This window comes from Gorilla gorilla, chromosome 19, assembly GCF_029281585.2.
Source record: "Gorilla gorilla gorilla isolate KB3781 chromosome 19, NHGRI_mGorGor1-v2.1_pri, whole genome shotgun sequence".
Taxonomy (NCBI): Eukaryota; Metazoa; Chordata; class Mammalia; order Primates; family Hominidae; genus Gorilla; species Gorilla gorilla.
Genome location: NC_073243.2, coordinates 30819474 through 30835007, shown reverse-complemented (window position 1 = coordinate 30835007; position 15534 = coordinate 30819474). Strand labels below are relative to the sequence as shown.

The 15534-nt window shown below is 39.0% G+C and overlaps 1 protein-coding gene across 11 annotated transcripts in view; it reads left to right on the top strand.

Annotated features, from left to right (window-relative positions):
• CDRT4 (CMT1A duplicated region transcript 4) overlaps positions 1-15534 on the top strand; it is a 124667-nt gene that overhangs the window by 13065 nt on the left and 96068 nt on the right. For 8 of the 11 annotated variants that reach the window (XR_010131727.1, XM_063700641.1, XM_063700639.1 and 5 more), the window contains 3 exons: positions 1111-1200; positions 2342-2473; positions 7698-7826. Coding sequence is in view for 10 of the 11 variants with exons in the window: in XM_063700639.1 (XP_063556709.1) it covers positions 1111-1200; positions 2342-2473; positions 7698-7826 (351 nt within the window). In the remaining variant the exon portion in view is untranslated. Of the gene's footprint in view, positions 1-1110; positions 1201-2341; positions 2474-7697; positions 7827-9308; positions 11126-11727; positions 12059-15534 lie in introns of those variants that run through there. The other 3 variants (XM_063700650.1, XM_063700646.1, XM_063700649.1) reach the window with 3 other exon arrangements.

Below are 15534 nucleotides of genomic sequence, written 5' to 3'. Positions count from 1 at the left end.
ATCTTTAACAAACCAAAGTGCCAAAAAATAAGTTCTGAAGGATCTGAATGAAATAATTGGCAACATCAATTTGATAGCAGTATTTGGGACTTTGTATGACAGAGAGAATACTTTCTTGTTAAATGCCTGTGGAGCATTTACAAAAATTGACTAAATATCACTGTGATTTCTGTTGTGTCAGGGTGTTTTTAATTTTACCTACATTCATAGTTTGTTGTCTACATTCATAATTTAAAGATATGCTAAATTTTAGCCAGAGGTTAATGAAAATGAAGGTAACATTTTTTTTTTACCCATCGAGGTTCACAGAACCACTGAATCTATTAGTGGACACCATTAATTAAACATCCATGGTACTGTTGATTCTTATTTATCTTTTATATTTCATTCCAAATGTTGACTCCTCAGAGAGTCATTTTCTGATACCCAGACTAGATCAAATTTCCCTGTTACACTCTTCAAGCATCTCACACTTTTCCCTTGCAGGACTTAACTCAGTTGGCAATGGTACATTTGTGCATTGGTTGTCTGCCTCTCTTCACCTCTTTCCCTGAGGAAGGAGTTGGTATCTGTTAGTCACTGTTGTATTACCAGCACATAGTAGATGCTCAGTAAATATTTGTTGAGTAAATAAAGATTAGGAAAGCTATCAAACTAATTTGTTACCTTAGTAAGTAGGAAAAGAGCTTGGTACACTTGAGAGACTGACTGAAGGCCAGTGTCTATAATCATTTTCAGGGATATGTAGTTGTAAAATATATGTAGCTATAGTCAGGATGTAAAGTAGGTCACAGTAACCAAATAGCAAGGGGTTTAGGGAAAATTAGGGAACTGGAGAAAGGGCAAATTGTTCATGAGGGAAAAGAGAAGGTGTAATGTTTATGGGTGGACTTGTTGCTTGCTCTGTCACCTCTACCCCTATTAGTCCTGCCATTACCATTTTACTTAATCGCTTAGCCAAGCCTGATACATAGTAGTCTTTGCTAACTGGATATTATGGAGGTAAAGCTGAAGGTTTTTGTTTGTGAAATGTTACACTAAGATAGGAGCTTGTGGTAGATCTTTAAATAATGCTTTTAAAATGTGCCTGTTTATATTAATCTTCACCAGAATGTCACAGGTAGACTAATGGTTGGCCTACGTTGGTGGAATCACATTGATGAAGATGGAAAGAGCCATTGGGTGTTTGAATCTAGAAAGGTAAAGTGCCTTTTTTGTTTTAAATAATGTTATCAGCTAAATTATTTGTAGACTATATTTAAATACTGGAAGATGAAGTATTCAGAATTAAAAACACTATACCAAATCACTTGGCATGTCAGCACTAAAGGAGATGGCCTTCTAGAATTTAATGCATTTTTCTGTCTAGTTCAGACCAGAAACAAGCAATATACAGAACAGAATCCTTTGAGGGAAGACACTGGGTCTGAGTTCATACAGTGTGCTAAGATGCCTGTCAGGGATTGCTGATAAAAGATCTCTGTGTTGCCTTTGTTAGTGTCTCCATAAATCCCTCTATGCCCAGCAGATAACTGCTTTTAACATCTTGTTCTGTCTTTGCTCCTGTGGTCGTCTTTCATTTCTGGGCAGGAAAAAGGAGGAGGAGTGCAGCTGGATAGAATATCTGATCGGAGCACTCTATTCCTAAGCTTCTGCCTTCAGGAGCCCTGGGGATCCTGGTCTGTTTTGGGTTAGCCTGCTACACTATAGTGAATATTCACTTTCCTTGTGGAAATAAGTTTTGGAAGCAGAGGACCAAATTCTTGGCGACAGTACACCAAGGGTATTGACAAGTTATTTTAAGAAAGTGGCACTGTGTTCAATGAGCCTGTATTTTTTTATATTATAGAATCTACCTTGGAAACAGCTTACCACCCTTGTAAATTCCTGGGTATTGCTAAGACATTTTGATTATTGTCCAGAATCCCTTGATTCCATTTTTTTTTTCCTCTGGACCCTAATTTGACCTTTTAGTCTCCAGAATGATTATAACTGTGATTTCCTTGATCATTGGTCAGAAAGGTATCATTTAGAGCTTCCTTATGAATAAATAGTACAAGTGCAAGAAGAATTGAATAGAAGCCTATCAGAGACCACTCTTTACTGTCATGAGTTGTGGTAAACCATCCATCCTGCCCTGAAAATGCAAAATTCTTGAGTTAATATAGATCAGTTCCTAAAATTACGAGAGTGATAGTCATGTATTTTTGGGTTCTAACTTAGGAGTTGAGCTATGTGTATTAATATTTGAACTTGTGGGTAATATGTTTTTTATTAAACATGTTGAACTTTTTATTGATAAATTTCACAACATGATAATTGAATTTATGTTCTTTTATAGGAGTCCTCTCAAGAGAATAAAACTGTGTCAGAGGCTGAATCAAGAATCTTTTGGTTGGGACTTATTGCCTGTCCAGTACTGTGGCTGATATTTGCCTTTAGTGCACTCTTCTCCTTCAGAGTAAAGTGGTTGGTGAGTATCAGTGTAGAACTTTCAAATAATCCATTAAGATGTCTGATGGTAATCATAGGAAGCAACAACTACAACTGAGTCCTTATCATTAGGGACGTATCTTGAATAGACAGCTTCATCATGTAATTCCCAAGTTTTGCTTCCCAACTTTACCTTTCTCTATAATACTGGAGAAGAGATCCTAAAAAACCCCTTCCCACCAGTTTTCTAGATTATTAGTGGTCTTTTCTGGAAATAATGGTTGGTAATCTGTTTTGGTTACCTATTGCTGCCTAACAAATCACCCCAAAACATAGTGGCTTAGAGCAACAACAGCCATTATCTCACAGTTTCTATGGGTCGGGATCTTGGGAAGGGCTCTGCTGGGAGATTCTGGCTTGGGGTCTTGAGTAGTCGTAGTCAGACAGTAGTTGGAATGATGGGGGTTGTGAGCCATCTCCTCTTCATGAGGTCCCATGGCCTCTCCACATGTTTTTCCATGTGCCTTGGTTTGGGCTTCCTCATGGCATGGTGGCCTCATGGTGGTGGGACTGCTTACGTGGCAGCCCAGTACTTCACTTGTGGGGTGTTCTAGCTCACAAGCTTTTACAATCTAGCCTAAGATGTCATGGCATCGCTTCTGCTGCCCACTCACATTCAGGGAAATGGGAATTAGGCTCTACTCTTGATAAGGAATAAGAAGGTGCTAGAAGACTTTGTGGAAGAGGAGATATTGTTGCTGCTGTCTTTGGAAAATATAGTTTGTCACTTGACCCAATTTGTGAGTCTTACTCTTTTTTATGTCTCATATTATTTTTTCTTATTCTATCTTATATCTGATATCAATAAATATTGTGTGAATTTTCACACAATATTTATTGATATCAGATATATTTTGGCCTTAATTATGTTTTTCCTCCTAATTTGTAGTATTTTCTTAGTCCTATTTTGCGATATAGATTCTTTTTTTCTTTGTGTGTGCTCATACATTCATACTTTCCTTCTTTGGATTTGGAAGCTTATTGGAAGCTTATTGTCTTTTTTCAGTTCTTCTGGTAGTTACCTTTAATTACTTTATATGTTTATATCATTACCCTCTTTCATGAATTAGGAAATGTATTCAGTATTTATGGAATTCCTGCTCTGGAAAATGGGAAACTTTACGCTAATATGGTTTCTTTAACTTCTCCCTCTTCCTACCTCTAGAGTTTTGCTTATTATAGTCTTATTTTAGTCCTTCTAGTGGTTTTCTTTGTAACATTAATTAATGTACTTAAACCTGTTTATTGACTTAATAGACTCTGTTTAGAAAGGGAAGAAAATAAACACTCATATTCCTTCCTATGAGTTTCCTCCTTTCTCTCTTGTTTGTTCCAATGTTATTTTTGTGTTACCAAGTTTTATAATAGTTATCTTTTGAAAACATATTTCTTACTGGTTGTTCAGTCTTTGATCTGTTTTTTAAAAAAGTCGATTCATTGCCTATCACCAGTCTTACTGCAGCTTCTCCTTTTACTTATTGGTTGGCTACATTTTCTTTTGACTCATGTTTAAACATATGAGCCTATTGACTATTCTTAAATGATGACCTGGCTGGATTAATATTCTTGGGTCACAGTTTGTTTCTTTTTGGAAGATGCTATTCCATCATTTTCTTTCACTGAATATCTTGGAGAAGTCTGAGGCCAGGCTTACTTAACCTTTGTAATCTCTCCTCATAAGGTGTTTTTTTTTTTTAGTTCATGTAACCCAGATGTATCTGTATTTATCTTTCCATATCAAGTTTTCTGGAGTCTGTGCCTTTCTGACAGACAGACTAAAGTTTTGCTTGGAATCAGGAAAATTTTTTCTGTTAAATCTTTGCATTTATTTATGTTCTATGGTTTGACCTTTCATTTTGAAGTACCAGTTACGTTTATGTTGGATCATTTTTATTTGTTCTCATCTACTATTTTCTTGTTGCTTTAATTATTCATCTTTTCCTTATTTATTCAGCAATTTTAAGAGTTCAGTCTTATGTCAGAGCTGTCTGGGGACACAGGGGGATAAGTTAGGGGACAGTAAACAAGTTGACTGCTCCAGTAGAGCTTATGTTCTAGTGGAAGGTAGACAAACAGTAAAAAATACAGTAGGGGATGTTAGTTAATGATACAAAGTAATGGGGTAGAGAGTGCAGAGGAGAGAACAGTAACTATTTTAAGTGCTCAGCTAAGGCTTCTCTCTGTATTTCCTTAGCTTTGTCAGCTCCATTTTCATCTCCTGTTATCTCACCCTCATGCTTTTTGAGTTCTATCTTTAGGTTTTTGTGTAGGGTGAAATAGTCCCAGGAATGCTTTTATTTTGGTGGGTTTTTTTTCTTTTCGAGTAGATTCTTCACCTATCTTCTGTATACTATGCTTCTTTTTTCTTTTTTCACTATAGTTTTGCATAAATGCACTTCCCTTTTTCCTTATCCATTTTGCTTATCCTTACAGTGACAGTCCTGTCCAGCCCTTCTCTTTCTGCTGGTTTAGTGCGGGTGAATCCTCCTTGACCACCTTCTCCTGATGTCTGAGGCACGTGGCTGCTGCTCTGAGCTGGAGTTGCAGTGCTGGGTTTGGTGGCCTGAAGACACGGGTGTGATGTGCGATGTGGAGAACTTGCCAGGCTCTTGCTGTCTTGGCTGGGCTGCCTGGTTTTGTGTTCTCTTCCTTAGTGGGGCTCTTGTCTGCTGATTGGCTGTGCACTCTCTTCTGGTTCTTCCCTTCTGCTTTGGATTGTTTGTAAGACCTTAGAGCTTTAGCATCCATCCAAGAGAGTCAGCCCAGTCTTTTTCTAGCAGTGTTTCTACTTCCTTAAAACAAAACAGGGAGAGGTTATGTGAAAGCCAGTTTGATCCTGTGTTAACCTACTTATGCCGAGTGTTCCATTATTGGAACGCTAAGCATGTAGGAGTTATTTATATCCTACTGCTCAAGGTCATCACCAAGGTCTGATTTTTCACTCATGCAAAAATTCACAAAATTGCAGCCTACAGCATAAATGGGTTAAGACCTCGGCATGGTGGCTCATGCCTGTAATCCCAGCACTTTGGGAGGGCCAAAGCGGGCGGATCACGAGGTCAGGAGATGGAGACCATCCTGGCTAACATGGTGAAACCCTGTCTCTACTAAAAATAAAAAAATTAGCCGGGTGTGGTGGCAGGCACCTGTAGTCCCAGTTACTCGGGAGGCTGAGGCAGGAGAATGGAGTAAACCCAGGAGGCGGAGTTTGCAGTGAGCTGAGATCATGCCACCACACTCCAGCCTGAGCGACAGAGCGAGACTCCGTCTCAAAAAATAAATGAATAAAAATAAATAAATAAAAATAATAAAAATAAATGGGTTAAGACCACAGGACGGGAATGGGCTTCACCCAGTCTCTCCATGAGTCTCCCACCTCCTCACTTCACTTAAGATGATCATCTCTCGTGATTATTGTTCCTTCTGCGCTTCCTCTCCTGCCTTCTTCCCACCCGGTGGCACCACTATGGCCAGCTGCAGGGATTTTCCTGCCTGTTTGGGTCATTGTTAGTTGGGAGGAGTTTCTGCTGTCATGGCTATTTCTGCATTTTTTTCTCGGGTCTTTTGCTTTTCTATAAGTTCCTGGGGATGGTAATTATTAGTGAAATTTTCCTTAGAGCTTCTTTGCAGAGTTTGGAGCTATGTAGAGCTACTCCAACCTGGCTCTTTCTTTGGCCACCAGCCCTTTTTTTATGTTTGTTGGTATTAGTTTATTTGTGTTTTTAAAAATGCTGTTTGCTGTTTATACCTTAAGGGGAGGGAGATCTTCATGTCTGACTTCACTGCACCATCTTAAACCAGAAGTTTAACTTAACAGATTTTAACATTTGTTGCCATTGAGTAAATCGATGCCTTAGCAGGACCCGTGATTGGTCTTTGAATTCAGGTGTACCCTGGCATGTTGATATATACATACCCAGCAGTGCCCCATTTGAGAAGCATGGGAAATTAAAAGGAAATTTATTCAAATAAATACACAGTTTTATATTTATTTAGGAAACTAGCACCCTCTTATTACACTAACACGTTTAATTCCATGAAACATAAGTTTAGAACAGAAAGTACCACCTCCTCTTCTTTTACTAGGAATGTGAACCTGTTCATTAATCAAACATTTAAATCTATTAATTAAACATTAAAATCAGCTATACATCTTGTTAAGGGTAAGGAGAATAAATCTAGATTGGAAAGCGACATTTCATTGAGCTGCTTTGCTTGTCACAGATATAAAAGAGTAGAATGGTCGATGAGCTGTTTATTCCAGAACAAGGGTTGGCAAACTATGGCCTGCAGACCAAATCCAGCCCGACACCTGTTTTTGTAAGTTTTTATTGAAAAACAGCCTTGCCCACTTATATATTGTCTTTGGCTGCCTTTGGATTAGAACAGCAGAGTTGAGTAATTGCAACAGAGACCGTATGGTCTGAGATATTTATGATTTGACCCTTTACAGGAGAACTTTGCTGATCGCTGTATTAGAGTCTTTAACCTCGGGAATCCCTCACATTGTCTCAATTTTTCTAATTAAGATTAATTAGAAATTTTTAAAGAATGGGTTTTGAGTTTCTTTTTCTCACTTCTCATTGATCCTAGTGGGATCACCATAGGTGAGAAAATGAAACTCAAAGGAACAAACAGCTCTGCAAAAGTACAGTTCTCCTTGGAGCTGTCTCCCTCCTCGGGGAAGGCAGGCATCAGTTGATTTATTCCTTAGGGCATTGCATCCCCTCTACCAGAAGCCAGTTGTCACATAGAGCAGAGATTCACCCCTACCTGCTCTCAGTTTATTGAACTTGATCTACCTCTTGACTGTTCTTTTGTAATTCTTATAGGAATAATTAACATTTGAACCTTTCCTGAGTCTCATTTACTTTTCCTAACTTTACTCACAGACCAATGGGAAACAGAGAGCAAGAAGGCTCCCCCTGCACTGCATCCCCAGCAGCTAGCATGGTGCCTGGCACATAGAGCAGTTGTGTTCAGTAAATATTTGCTGGGTGAATGACTCGTGCCTTGTGCAGAGCGTCTGTCAGTTGGGTCTGTTCTGGCAACTGTCTCTGGAAAATCTCAACTGGCACAATCATGGCTTTGCAGAGCTTCCTCTTCCTTCTCTTTCTCATGATAATCTGCTTTGTCTCATTTATGGCACAGAGAAAGGTCAATTTCAGGCCAGTAACCATTGATTATTTTTTCCCTTGTCCCAGGCGGTGGTTATTATGGGTGTGGTGCTACAAGGTGCCAACCTGTATGGTTACATCAGGTGTAAGGCGGGCAGCAGAAAGAATTTAACCAGCATGGCTACTTCATACTTTGGAAAGCAGTTTTTAAGACAAGTAAGTGTTTTATGGATGTGATCAGTGACTAATGCAATTATTTCTAACTTTCATAGTTTAATTTTTATGAAACGCTCCTGAACAGAAGTTTTAAAGGCATATAGTTGTATAAATATAATGATAAAGATGTTCTAATTGCTCTTTGGGGGTGTTCAAGACAGTCTGGAAGTGTATTGTCAGTATCCTGAAATTATTTTAAAGCCGGGAAGGATAAACTATCATTGATAATAACTTATTTTTTAAAAATTACTTTTAAGTTCAGTTGTTTTTCATCAATTATGGGAGCTTTAAGTGAATGCCCTTGGAGAATGTATGTTGTATGTTTTTTTTTTTTTTTTTTTGAGACAGAGTTTTGCTCTGTCACCCAGGCTGGAGTGCAGTGGTGCAATCTCGGCTCACTGCAACCTCTGCCCCCCGGGTTCATGTGATTCTCCTGCCTCAGCCTTATGAGTAGCTGGGATTACAGGCGCATGCCACCATGCCCAGCTAATTTTTTGTATTTTCAGTAGAGATGGGATTTCATCGTGTTAGCCAGGATGGTCTCCATCTCATGACCTTGTGATCTGCCCACCTCGGCCTCCCAAAGTGCTGGGATTACAGGCGTGAGCCACCGTGCCCAGCCTGTATGTTGTATGGTTTTAGGGAGAACAGCTGAATCACAAGAAGACCATAACATTTGTACTCAGATGTTTTTTTCCCCCTAGAACATAAGGATTTTACTATAATACCCCAACATCAGGGTTTTCAGCAGGATGAGTAGTAGTCATAGGTAAATAATTATTGGTTAAATCTCTTGGGAAAAGTGACTAGGTCTTTTTTTTTTTTTTTTTTTTTCTTGAGATGGAGTCTTGCTCTGTCGCCCAGGCTGGAGTGCAGTGGCGTGATCTCGGCTTACTGCAAGCTCCGCCTCTCGGGTTCACGCCATTCTCCTGCATCAGCCTCCCGAGTAGCTGGGACTACAGGTGCCGCCACCACGCCTGGCTTTTTTGTATTTTTAGTAGAGACGGGGTTTCACCGTGTTAGCCAGGATGGTCTCGATCTGACCTTGTGATCCGCCGGCCTTGGCCTCCCAAAGTGCTGGGATTACAGGCGTGAGCCATGGCGCCCGGCCGTGACTAGGTCTTTATATGAGTAATACCTTGCATTTGGTTAGTACAGTAGGTTGGGCAAGTGATATTATGTAGGACAGGGATTCTTAAACTCGAACATACATGAGAATCACCTAGAGGGCACAAGATTGCTGGGTTCCACCTCCAGACTCCTTATTCAGTAGATCTGGGGGTGGAGTCTCATAATTTGCATTTCTCCCAAGTTTCTGGGTGGTACTGAGGGCACTGGTCCAGGGATTACATTTTAGATAACTAAAGCCCCGAAATTAAATTATTTACTTAAGATTATACAGCTAATAAGTGGTACAAAGCTAGATCTTAAACCCAGCCCTCTGTACTCAAAATTTATTGTTCTTTTTATTCTACTGTACAGTTTCTCTCACAGAAGATGAAAAGTAGAGAAAATGAATATTCATGTAGGGACATGATCATCTCATTCTGAAGGATTTTTGCATGGCCCCAATATACCTTTACTGTGGTCCACCTTAGGGTAACTTTCATGTATGTGCTTATTAGGTTTTTTTCCTTACAATTTTCAGTGTTTCTGAAGGTGGGAAGGGACATGGAATACAGGTGAAATTAAACTTTAAACCTGGCATAACATGGATAGGGTTAGTGTCTTACATGGTATCTGGCGTCTGCTCAAATGAGACAAACTGGACAGCTGGGTGGATGATGGTATCCATGGATTTACTTCATTAGTGCATGTCTACTTTTTTATTTATTTATTTTTTTTGAGACAGAGTCTCTGTTGCCCAGGCTGGAGTGCAGTGGTGCGATCTCGGCTCACTGCAAACTCCACCTCCTGGGTTCATACTATTCTTCTGCCTCAGCCTCCCGAGTAGCTGGGATTGCAGGCGCCCACCACCACGCCTGGCTAATTTTTTGTATTTTTAGTAGAGATGGGGTTTCACTGTGTTAGCCAGGAGGGTCTCGATCTCCTGACCTCATGATCCACCCTCCTCGGCCTCCCAAAGTGCTGGGATTACAGGTGTAAGCCACGGCGCCCAGCCTAGCATGTCTACTTTTTAATGTGATTGGGCCATTGTATGTAAGGTAATGCTCTGCTTAGAAATCTAGAATGTTTTCCTAGGCCTAGGCCCCAAGTCCATGGTGTGTGAAGTGAAATAACTTTGATGTTAAGGAGTTTTTTTTTTGTCTTTTGCGGAACACTGGAGATGATCAGACTTCCTGAATAGAGAAAGCTTATGTGCTTTGTTACATTGGGGAACAACTGAAGAGATTCTTGACTCAACCTTTTAGAGCTTAGTCCATGTTGCAACGAGGAGTGTTGGCTTTGTTTTTCCACTTAAAAACTTTATTTGTAAAAAGGAAAAGTAGTTTTCATATTAAGTTTTTATTTCCTTTCCAGCAGTTGGGGCTAGAAAGTATATGTTGGCACTAGAAACATTGTCAAGATTTGTTCTGTGGTGTAGGTATGCACATTCCATAGGTATGCACACGGCCATGTAATATCAGTATATCCCAAGTTAATGAAAGTGTTCATTTACACAGGTAATGGAGACCTTTGCATTTTGATCCATAGAACATAGAAGGATGTTCTTAGTCTGTCTCAAAGCTCTATATGTTTACATATTATTTCTGTAGATTGTTTTCAGGAGAAAGTTTTGCTTCTATGGTAAGAGTGAGCACTTTGGCTTATGTATAAGTTAGAAATAATTGTTAGTTTTTAATATGCACTTAGTGGGGAATAGACGTATGCAAGCAAGTGAAAACAATTAGGGCCAGTGGTATTAACTACTTTATAAAATTTTATTTTTGTTTGTAGGAAGTCATCTACTTAAGGCCCAGTTAATATAAGTGGAATCATCATAGTTTAAGGAATACCCAGAGATTGCTGCTGTTCTATTTATTTTACAGAAAGGATAGCTAGATTGAAAGCTCTTCAGTGGACCTTGAGCTAATAGATCTTTTACCACTAAAAGAGCATTATTCTCATGTCATAATGAGAATAATAATTTACATACTTGGCATAATAAATGCCTAAAAGACATTTTATTTTCTGAATCTATTTTTTTCTTGCTATAATGGGGATATTGTAAATTATGCATTTGTATTAATGGTATTTCTTAAAGCAATCTATGTAACTGTAAATTAAACCAATCTACAAACTATTGTAGGCATCTGTAAATTCTGTTGTAGGTATTATAAACTTTGTTGAAGTCTTAATCAGCAGATTATGTTGTTAATATATTTGTACATTGTTAAAATAGTTTTTAAGATGATTTGTTTAATTGAATAAGTGTCTTATTGGAGTGATAGCTTTGAAGGTGCAAAACTTTATATTTGTATAAAATTCTACTATTTACAAGGCATTTGACATGTGTAATCTCATTTAACCCTCATGATAAATATGTAATACTTCAGATGATATAACTGAACTTCAGGTTATTGAGTGACTTTCCCAAGGAAAACAGATTGCAGGAATATCTGTAGGATATAAAACATGATATATTAGTATTTTTTAGAGAAAATATTTGCTCTAAATGCCCTTTCTTAAAAATTAATAATTTGTTAAGAGCTTGTTTATTTTACTTAGCTGTTCTGTCTGGTGAGAATTGATACTGCACTAAAGACATTTTAAAATACAATCTGAAAGATCTAATCTAAATCTTTAGGGTTAAGAGTCTAACAAAGGATACATTGGTGTAGTTCTTTAGGTAACTGTGTTATTTGAACTGCATCCCAAACCAAGTAACAATGAATTTTAGAATATGCATGTGGTAAGAGCTACCCTGTATTCCCTAATATTCGTTTTTCTCCTTCTACAGATTTCCCACCTAATTAGCTAGGGAATGGCATCCTGGAATAAAGATAAAACTTTTCCTAGATTTTATCGCTGTATCTTGGTGTGGCCACATCACCAAGTTTGGGCCAATGGATACACTTCCAGGAAGTATCCTTAAAAGGAGGAGGCACGCCCATCCCTTCCCCCTTTTTCCTGAAAGGTAGACACAATAGCAGAAACTAGAGCAGCCATCTTGGACTATGTGATAAAGGCTTTGTTTTGTGAATGGCAAAGAAATGAGGTAGATACTGTCTGAATCCCATCTTGTGGGTATAGCAGCCCTGAACTACTTGTCTGAATTTTTTTTTTTGAAACAGAGTTTTTGCTCTTGTCACCCAGGCTGGAGTGCAGTGGTGTGATCTCGGCTCATTGCAACCTCTGCCCTCTGGGTTCAAGTGATTCTCCTGCCTCAGCCTCCCTAGTAGCTGGGATTACCACCCTGCCACTACACCTGGCTAATTTTTGTATTTTTAGTAGAGACGGGATTTCACCACAATGGCCAGGCTAGTCTCGAATTCCTGACCTTAGGTGATCCGCCCGCCTCAGCCTCCCAAAGTACTGAGATTACAGGTGTGAGCCATCGTATCTGGCGACCTGTTTGAACTTTTAATAAAAGTGAAGGGAGGAACTACCTTCTTCAAGTGTTAATGTTCTGGCTTCTCTGTTGCTCATAGCCTAACTGGATTCTTGTCGATACAGTGCACTTTGAGCATTATCCATGATTATTTCCATTTGAACTAACTTTCCATATTGTACTAACAACTCCAGTTGTTACTACAGTATTAGAGATGTAATAATTTAGTAAATACATAGTTGTCCTTTATGTAGTAATTAAGTGAATATTGTAGTTGCTGCCGAGTTGCACTGTTCAGATGCTGTTGCTACGTAAAACTCCACTCCTAGAATTACTGGTGAAAAGTCATTTTATTATGCTCACAAATTCTGTGGGACAGGAATTTGGATGGAGCACAGTGACGGCTGGGAAAGGAGCCAGGGAGTGGCAGGGAGCTTTTCAGCTACTGGCCTGGAGGTTGACATTGGCTGTCAGCTGTGGCCTCAGCTAGGCTCTCGGTTGGAACACCTACACTGTGTAGTTTCTCCCTGTGGGCACATTTGACTTCTTCACAACCTGGCACTGGGTTCTAACAATGAGCCTTCCAAGAGAGCAAGAGAAGTGCATGGCATTTTAATGATTAGTCTTGGAATTCACATGATGTGTCTTCTGTCATACTTTATTGGATGAAGCAGTAACCAAGGTCCATCCAGCTTCAATAGAAGGGTACATAGAGCCCAGTACTTGATGAGACGAGTGTTAAGATTACATTATAATAAGAAGTATGTGGGATGGGAGATAGTCTTTAGAAAATAAAATCTGTGACACTTTAATCATTTCATTAAGACTGGAGAAATTAGGAGAGACTGAGGATAAGTGGTTTTCCATTTTTTTTCCCTGAGTCAGCCTTGGATACAGGTGAATTGACTGGTGCTAGTAAAATGGAAGTAAAATCACATTTTTGTTTTTTTATTTTGACATGGAGTTTCTCTCTTGTTGCCCAGGCTAGAGTGCAGTGCCGTAATCTTGGCTCACTGCAACCTCCACCTCTCGGGTTCAAGTGATTCTCCTGCCTCAGCCTCCCAAGTAGCTGAGACTACAGGTGCCCACCACCATGCCCGGCTAATTTTGTATTTTTAGTAGATACAGGGTTTCTCCATGTTGGTCAGGCTAGTCTTGAACTCCCGACCTCAGGTGATCTGCCTGTCTTGGCCTCCCAAAGTGCTGGGATTACAGGTGTGAGCCACCACGCCTGGCCCTAGTAAAATCACATTCTAATTCTACATGCCCCAGAGTATGTATTCTTTGACCCAGACCTCTAAATAGGTAAGGGTGTGTGTGTGTGTGTGTGTGTGTGTGTGTGTGTGTGTGTGTGTGTGTAGAAGTGATGGCACATTAACTCCAACATATAGGTACTATGGGCCTTTTAAATCTATATAACTCTTAGAGCTTATTAAAGTTCCTTTATGTATTATCTCATGTGATTCTCCCCAAGAGGGAAGAATGACCATTATGTACCATGTAACCTCATGTTACAGGTAGGTAACTAATACTGAGAGAAGTAAAATAATTTATTGAAGGTTGCATGTAGTAGAGATAGTAATGCTCACTAAACGTTCCATTTGTTCTACATTTCTCAGCTTCCTTAATTAATTTGAGGCCATGTGGTTAACAATGGCCAATGAAATGTGAGTGAAAGAGAATAGAGATGCTAGGTGCCTGAAGAGCATAGGACAGTTTTAGACAACAAAGAATTGTCCTGTATCTCATGACTTCTTTGAACCTCGCTGAATAATTATGTACATAGAAATCCTGTTTATAATGAGAAAGGAAGAGCAACCCCTACAGCTGTCAGCTGGAAGCTGATTTAGCCCTAATGGCTAGGCTATTATATTCTGTTGAATATAAACAATGTTATATAACAACAACATCTGACAAGGCCACTCTGAGTGTGGTGGAGGAAGACAAAAATTAAGACACTCCATAGGCATGTTGGAACTTAGCAAGATTCTGTGTAAATCATAGAGCGACCAAACATTCTTGTCTCTTGGCTTACATGTGTGATATTTGCTCCATTACCCATTAGATCACTCTGTTCCTTCTTCCTCCTAGATTAATAATTTCAATATTTACACTCATTTAGAATTTCCCTTGCTTTCTGAAAGCACTTAATCCAGAGTAAAACCATGATTCATGGAGCCCTTCTTGAATTCACCCAACACAACCCCAAATCCTTTAAAAAGCCCTTCCCAGCACCCTCATACTGAGGCACCCCGTGGTTCCCCATGGTGTGTGATCTCTCTTGTGTAAAAGTGTGCTGATAAACCCAACTCGATTCAACCGCAGATCTGTTCCTCATGATCTCTGACGGGTGGACGTTGACAATAATTTTTTGAGCTTAGATTATAACTCCATTTTCTATTTTTGTTGTAGATCTGCAGTACTTGATTTGCTCAAAAATGCAATTACCAGTTAAGTGAGGGAAGGTTGTAGTCTTTGTTCAGTACGTAACCAAGAGTTTTCTATCATTTTAAAAACTGTCACTAGTGGCAACATTGCTCATGGCATTTGAGTTCCAGGTCAAAACTACTGCAGTAGTCTGCATTTGTAGTGGGCACATTAATGGTAATTATATGTACATATGCAAGCATCTAATGATTGTGTCATCAGGAGTTTTGGCCATCTCCAGATTGAATTACACATTACCGTAAGTTGCTTCCTTTTATTTCTCTGTTACATTACAGTTAGATATTAAAGATACCTTTAATCATGATAGATGATTTAAAAATATGCCTCATGTAAGTTATATTGTTTGTGTTTTAGAATAATAAAACATATTTAAAAATATTTCTGATAAAAAGTGGCTGTGGGCCTGAAGGGGCGAAAACCATTAGTCTACAGTCATTGATGAACAGTCTGTCCCTTAGGCCCTCTTAGTTGGAGCTGGAGAGTGTATAGATACGAACTTGAACTCTGGTGTTCTAATATTCTGTGTTGCTTACTGAAGGTAGATGCCATGTGCTTTGGAAACCAGCATGGACATTCTACAAAATTTGAGAAGAGAAGCAGTTTTCTCATTTAGATGGTCTATCATGGGTGGTAATGTCTAGTGTTCTAAGTGAATGTAGTAGATGCTGCTTATATTAATTTAAGAGAAATCCTATAGATGCTGCTTATATTAATTTAAGAGAAATCCTATATATCCCATTAAAAAAAATCATAGAGAAACATTTCCAG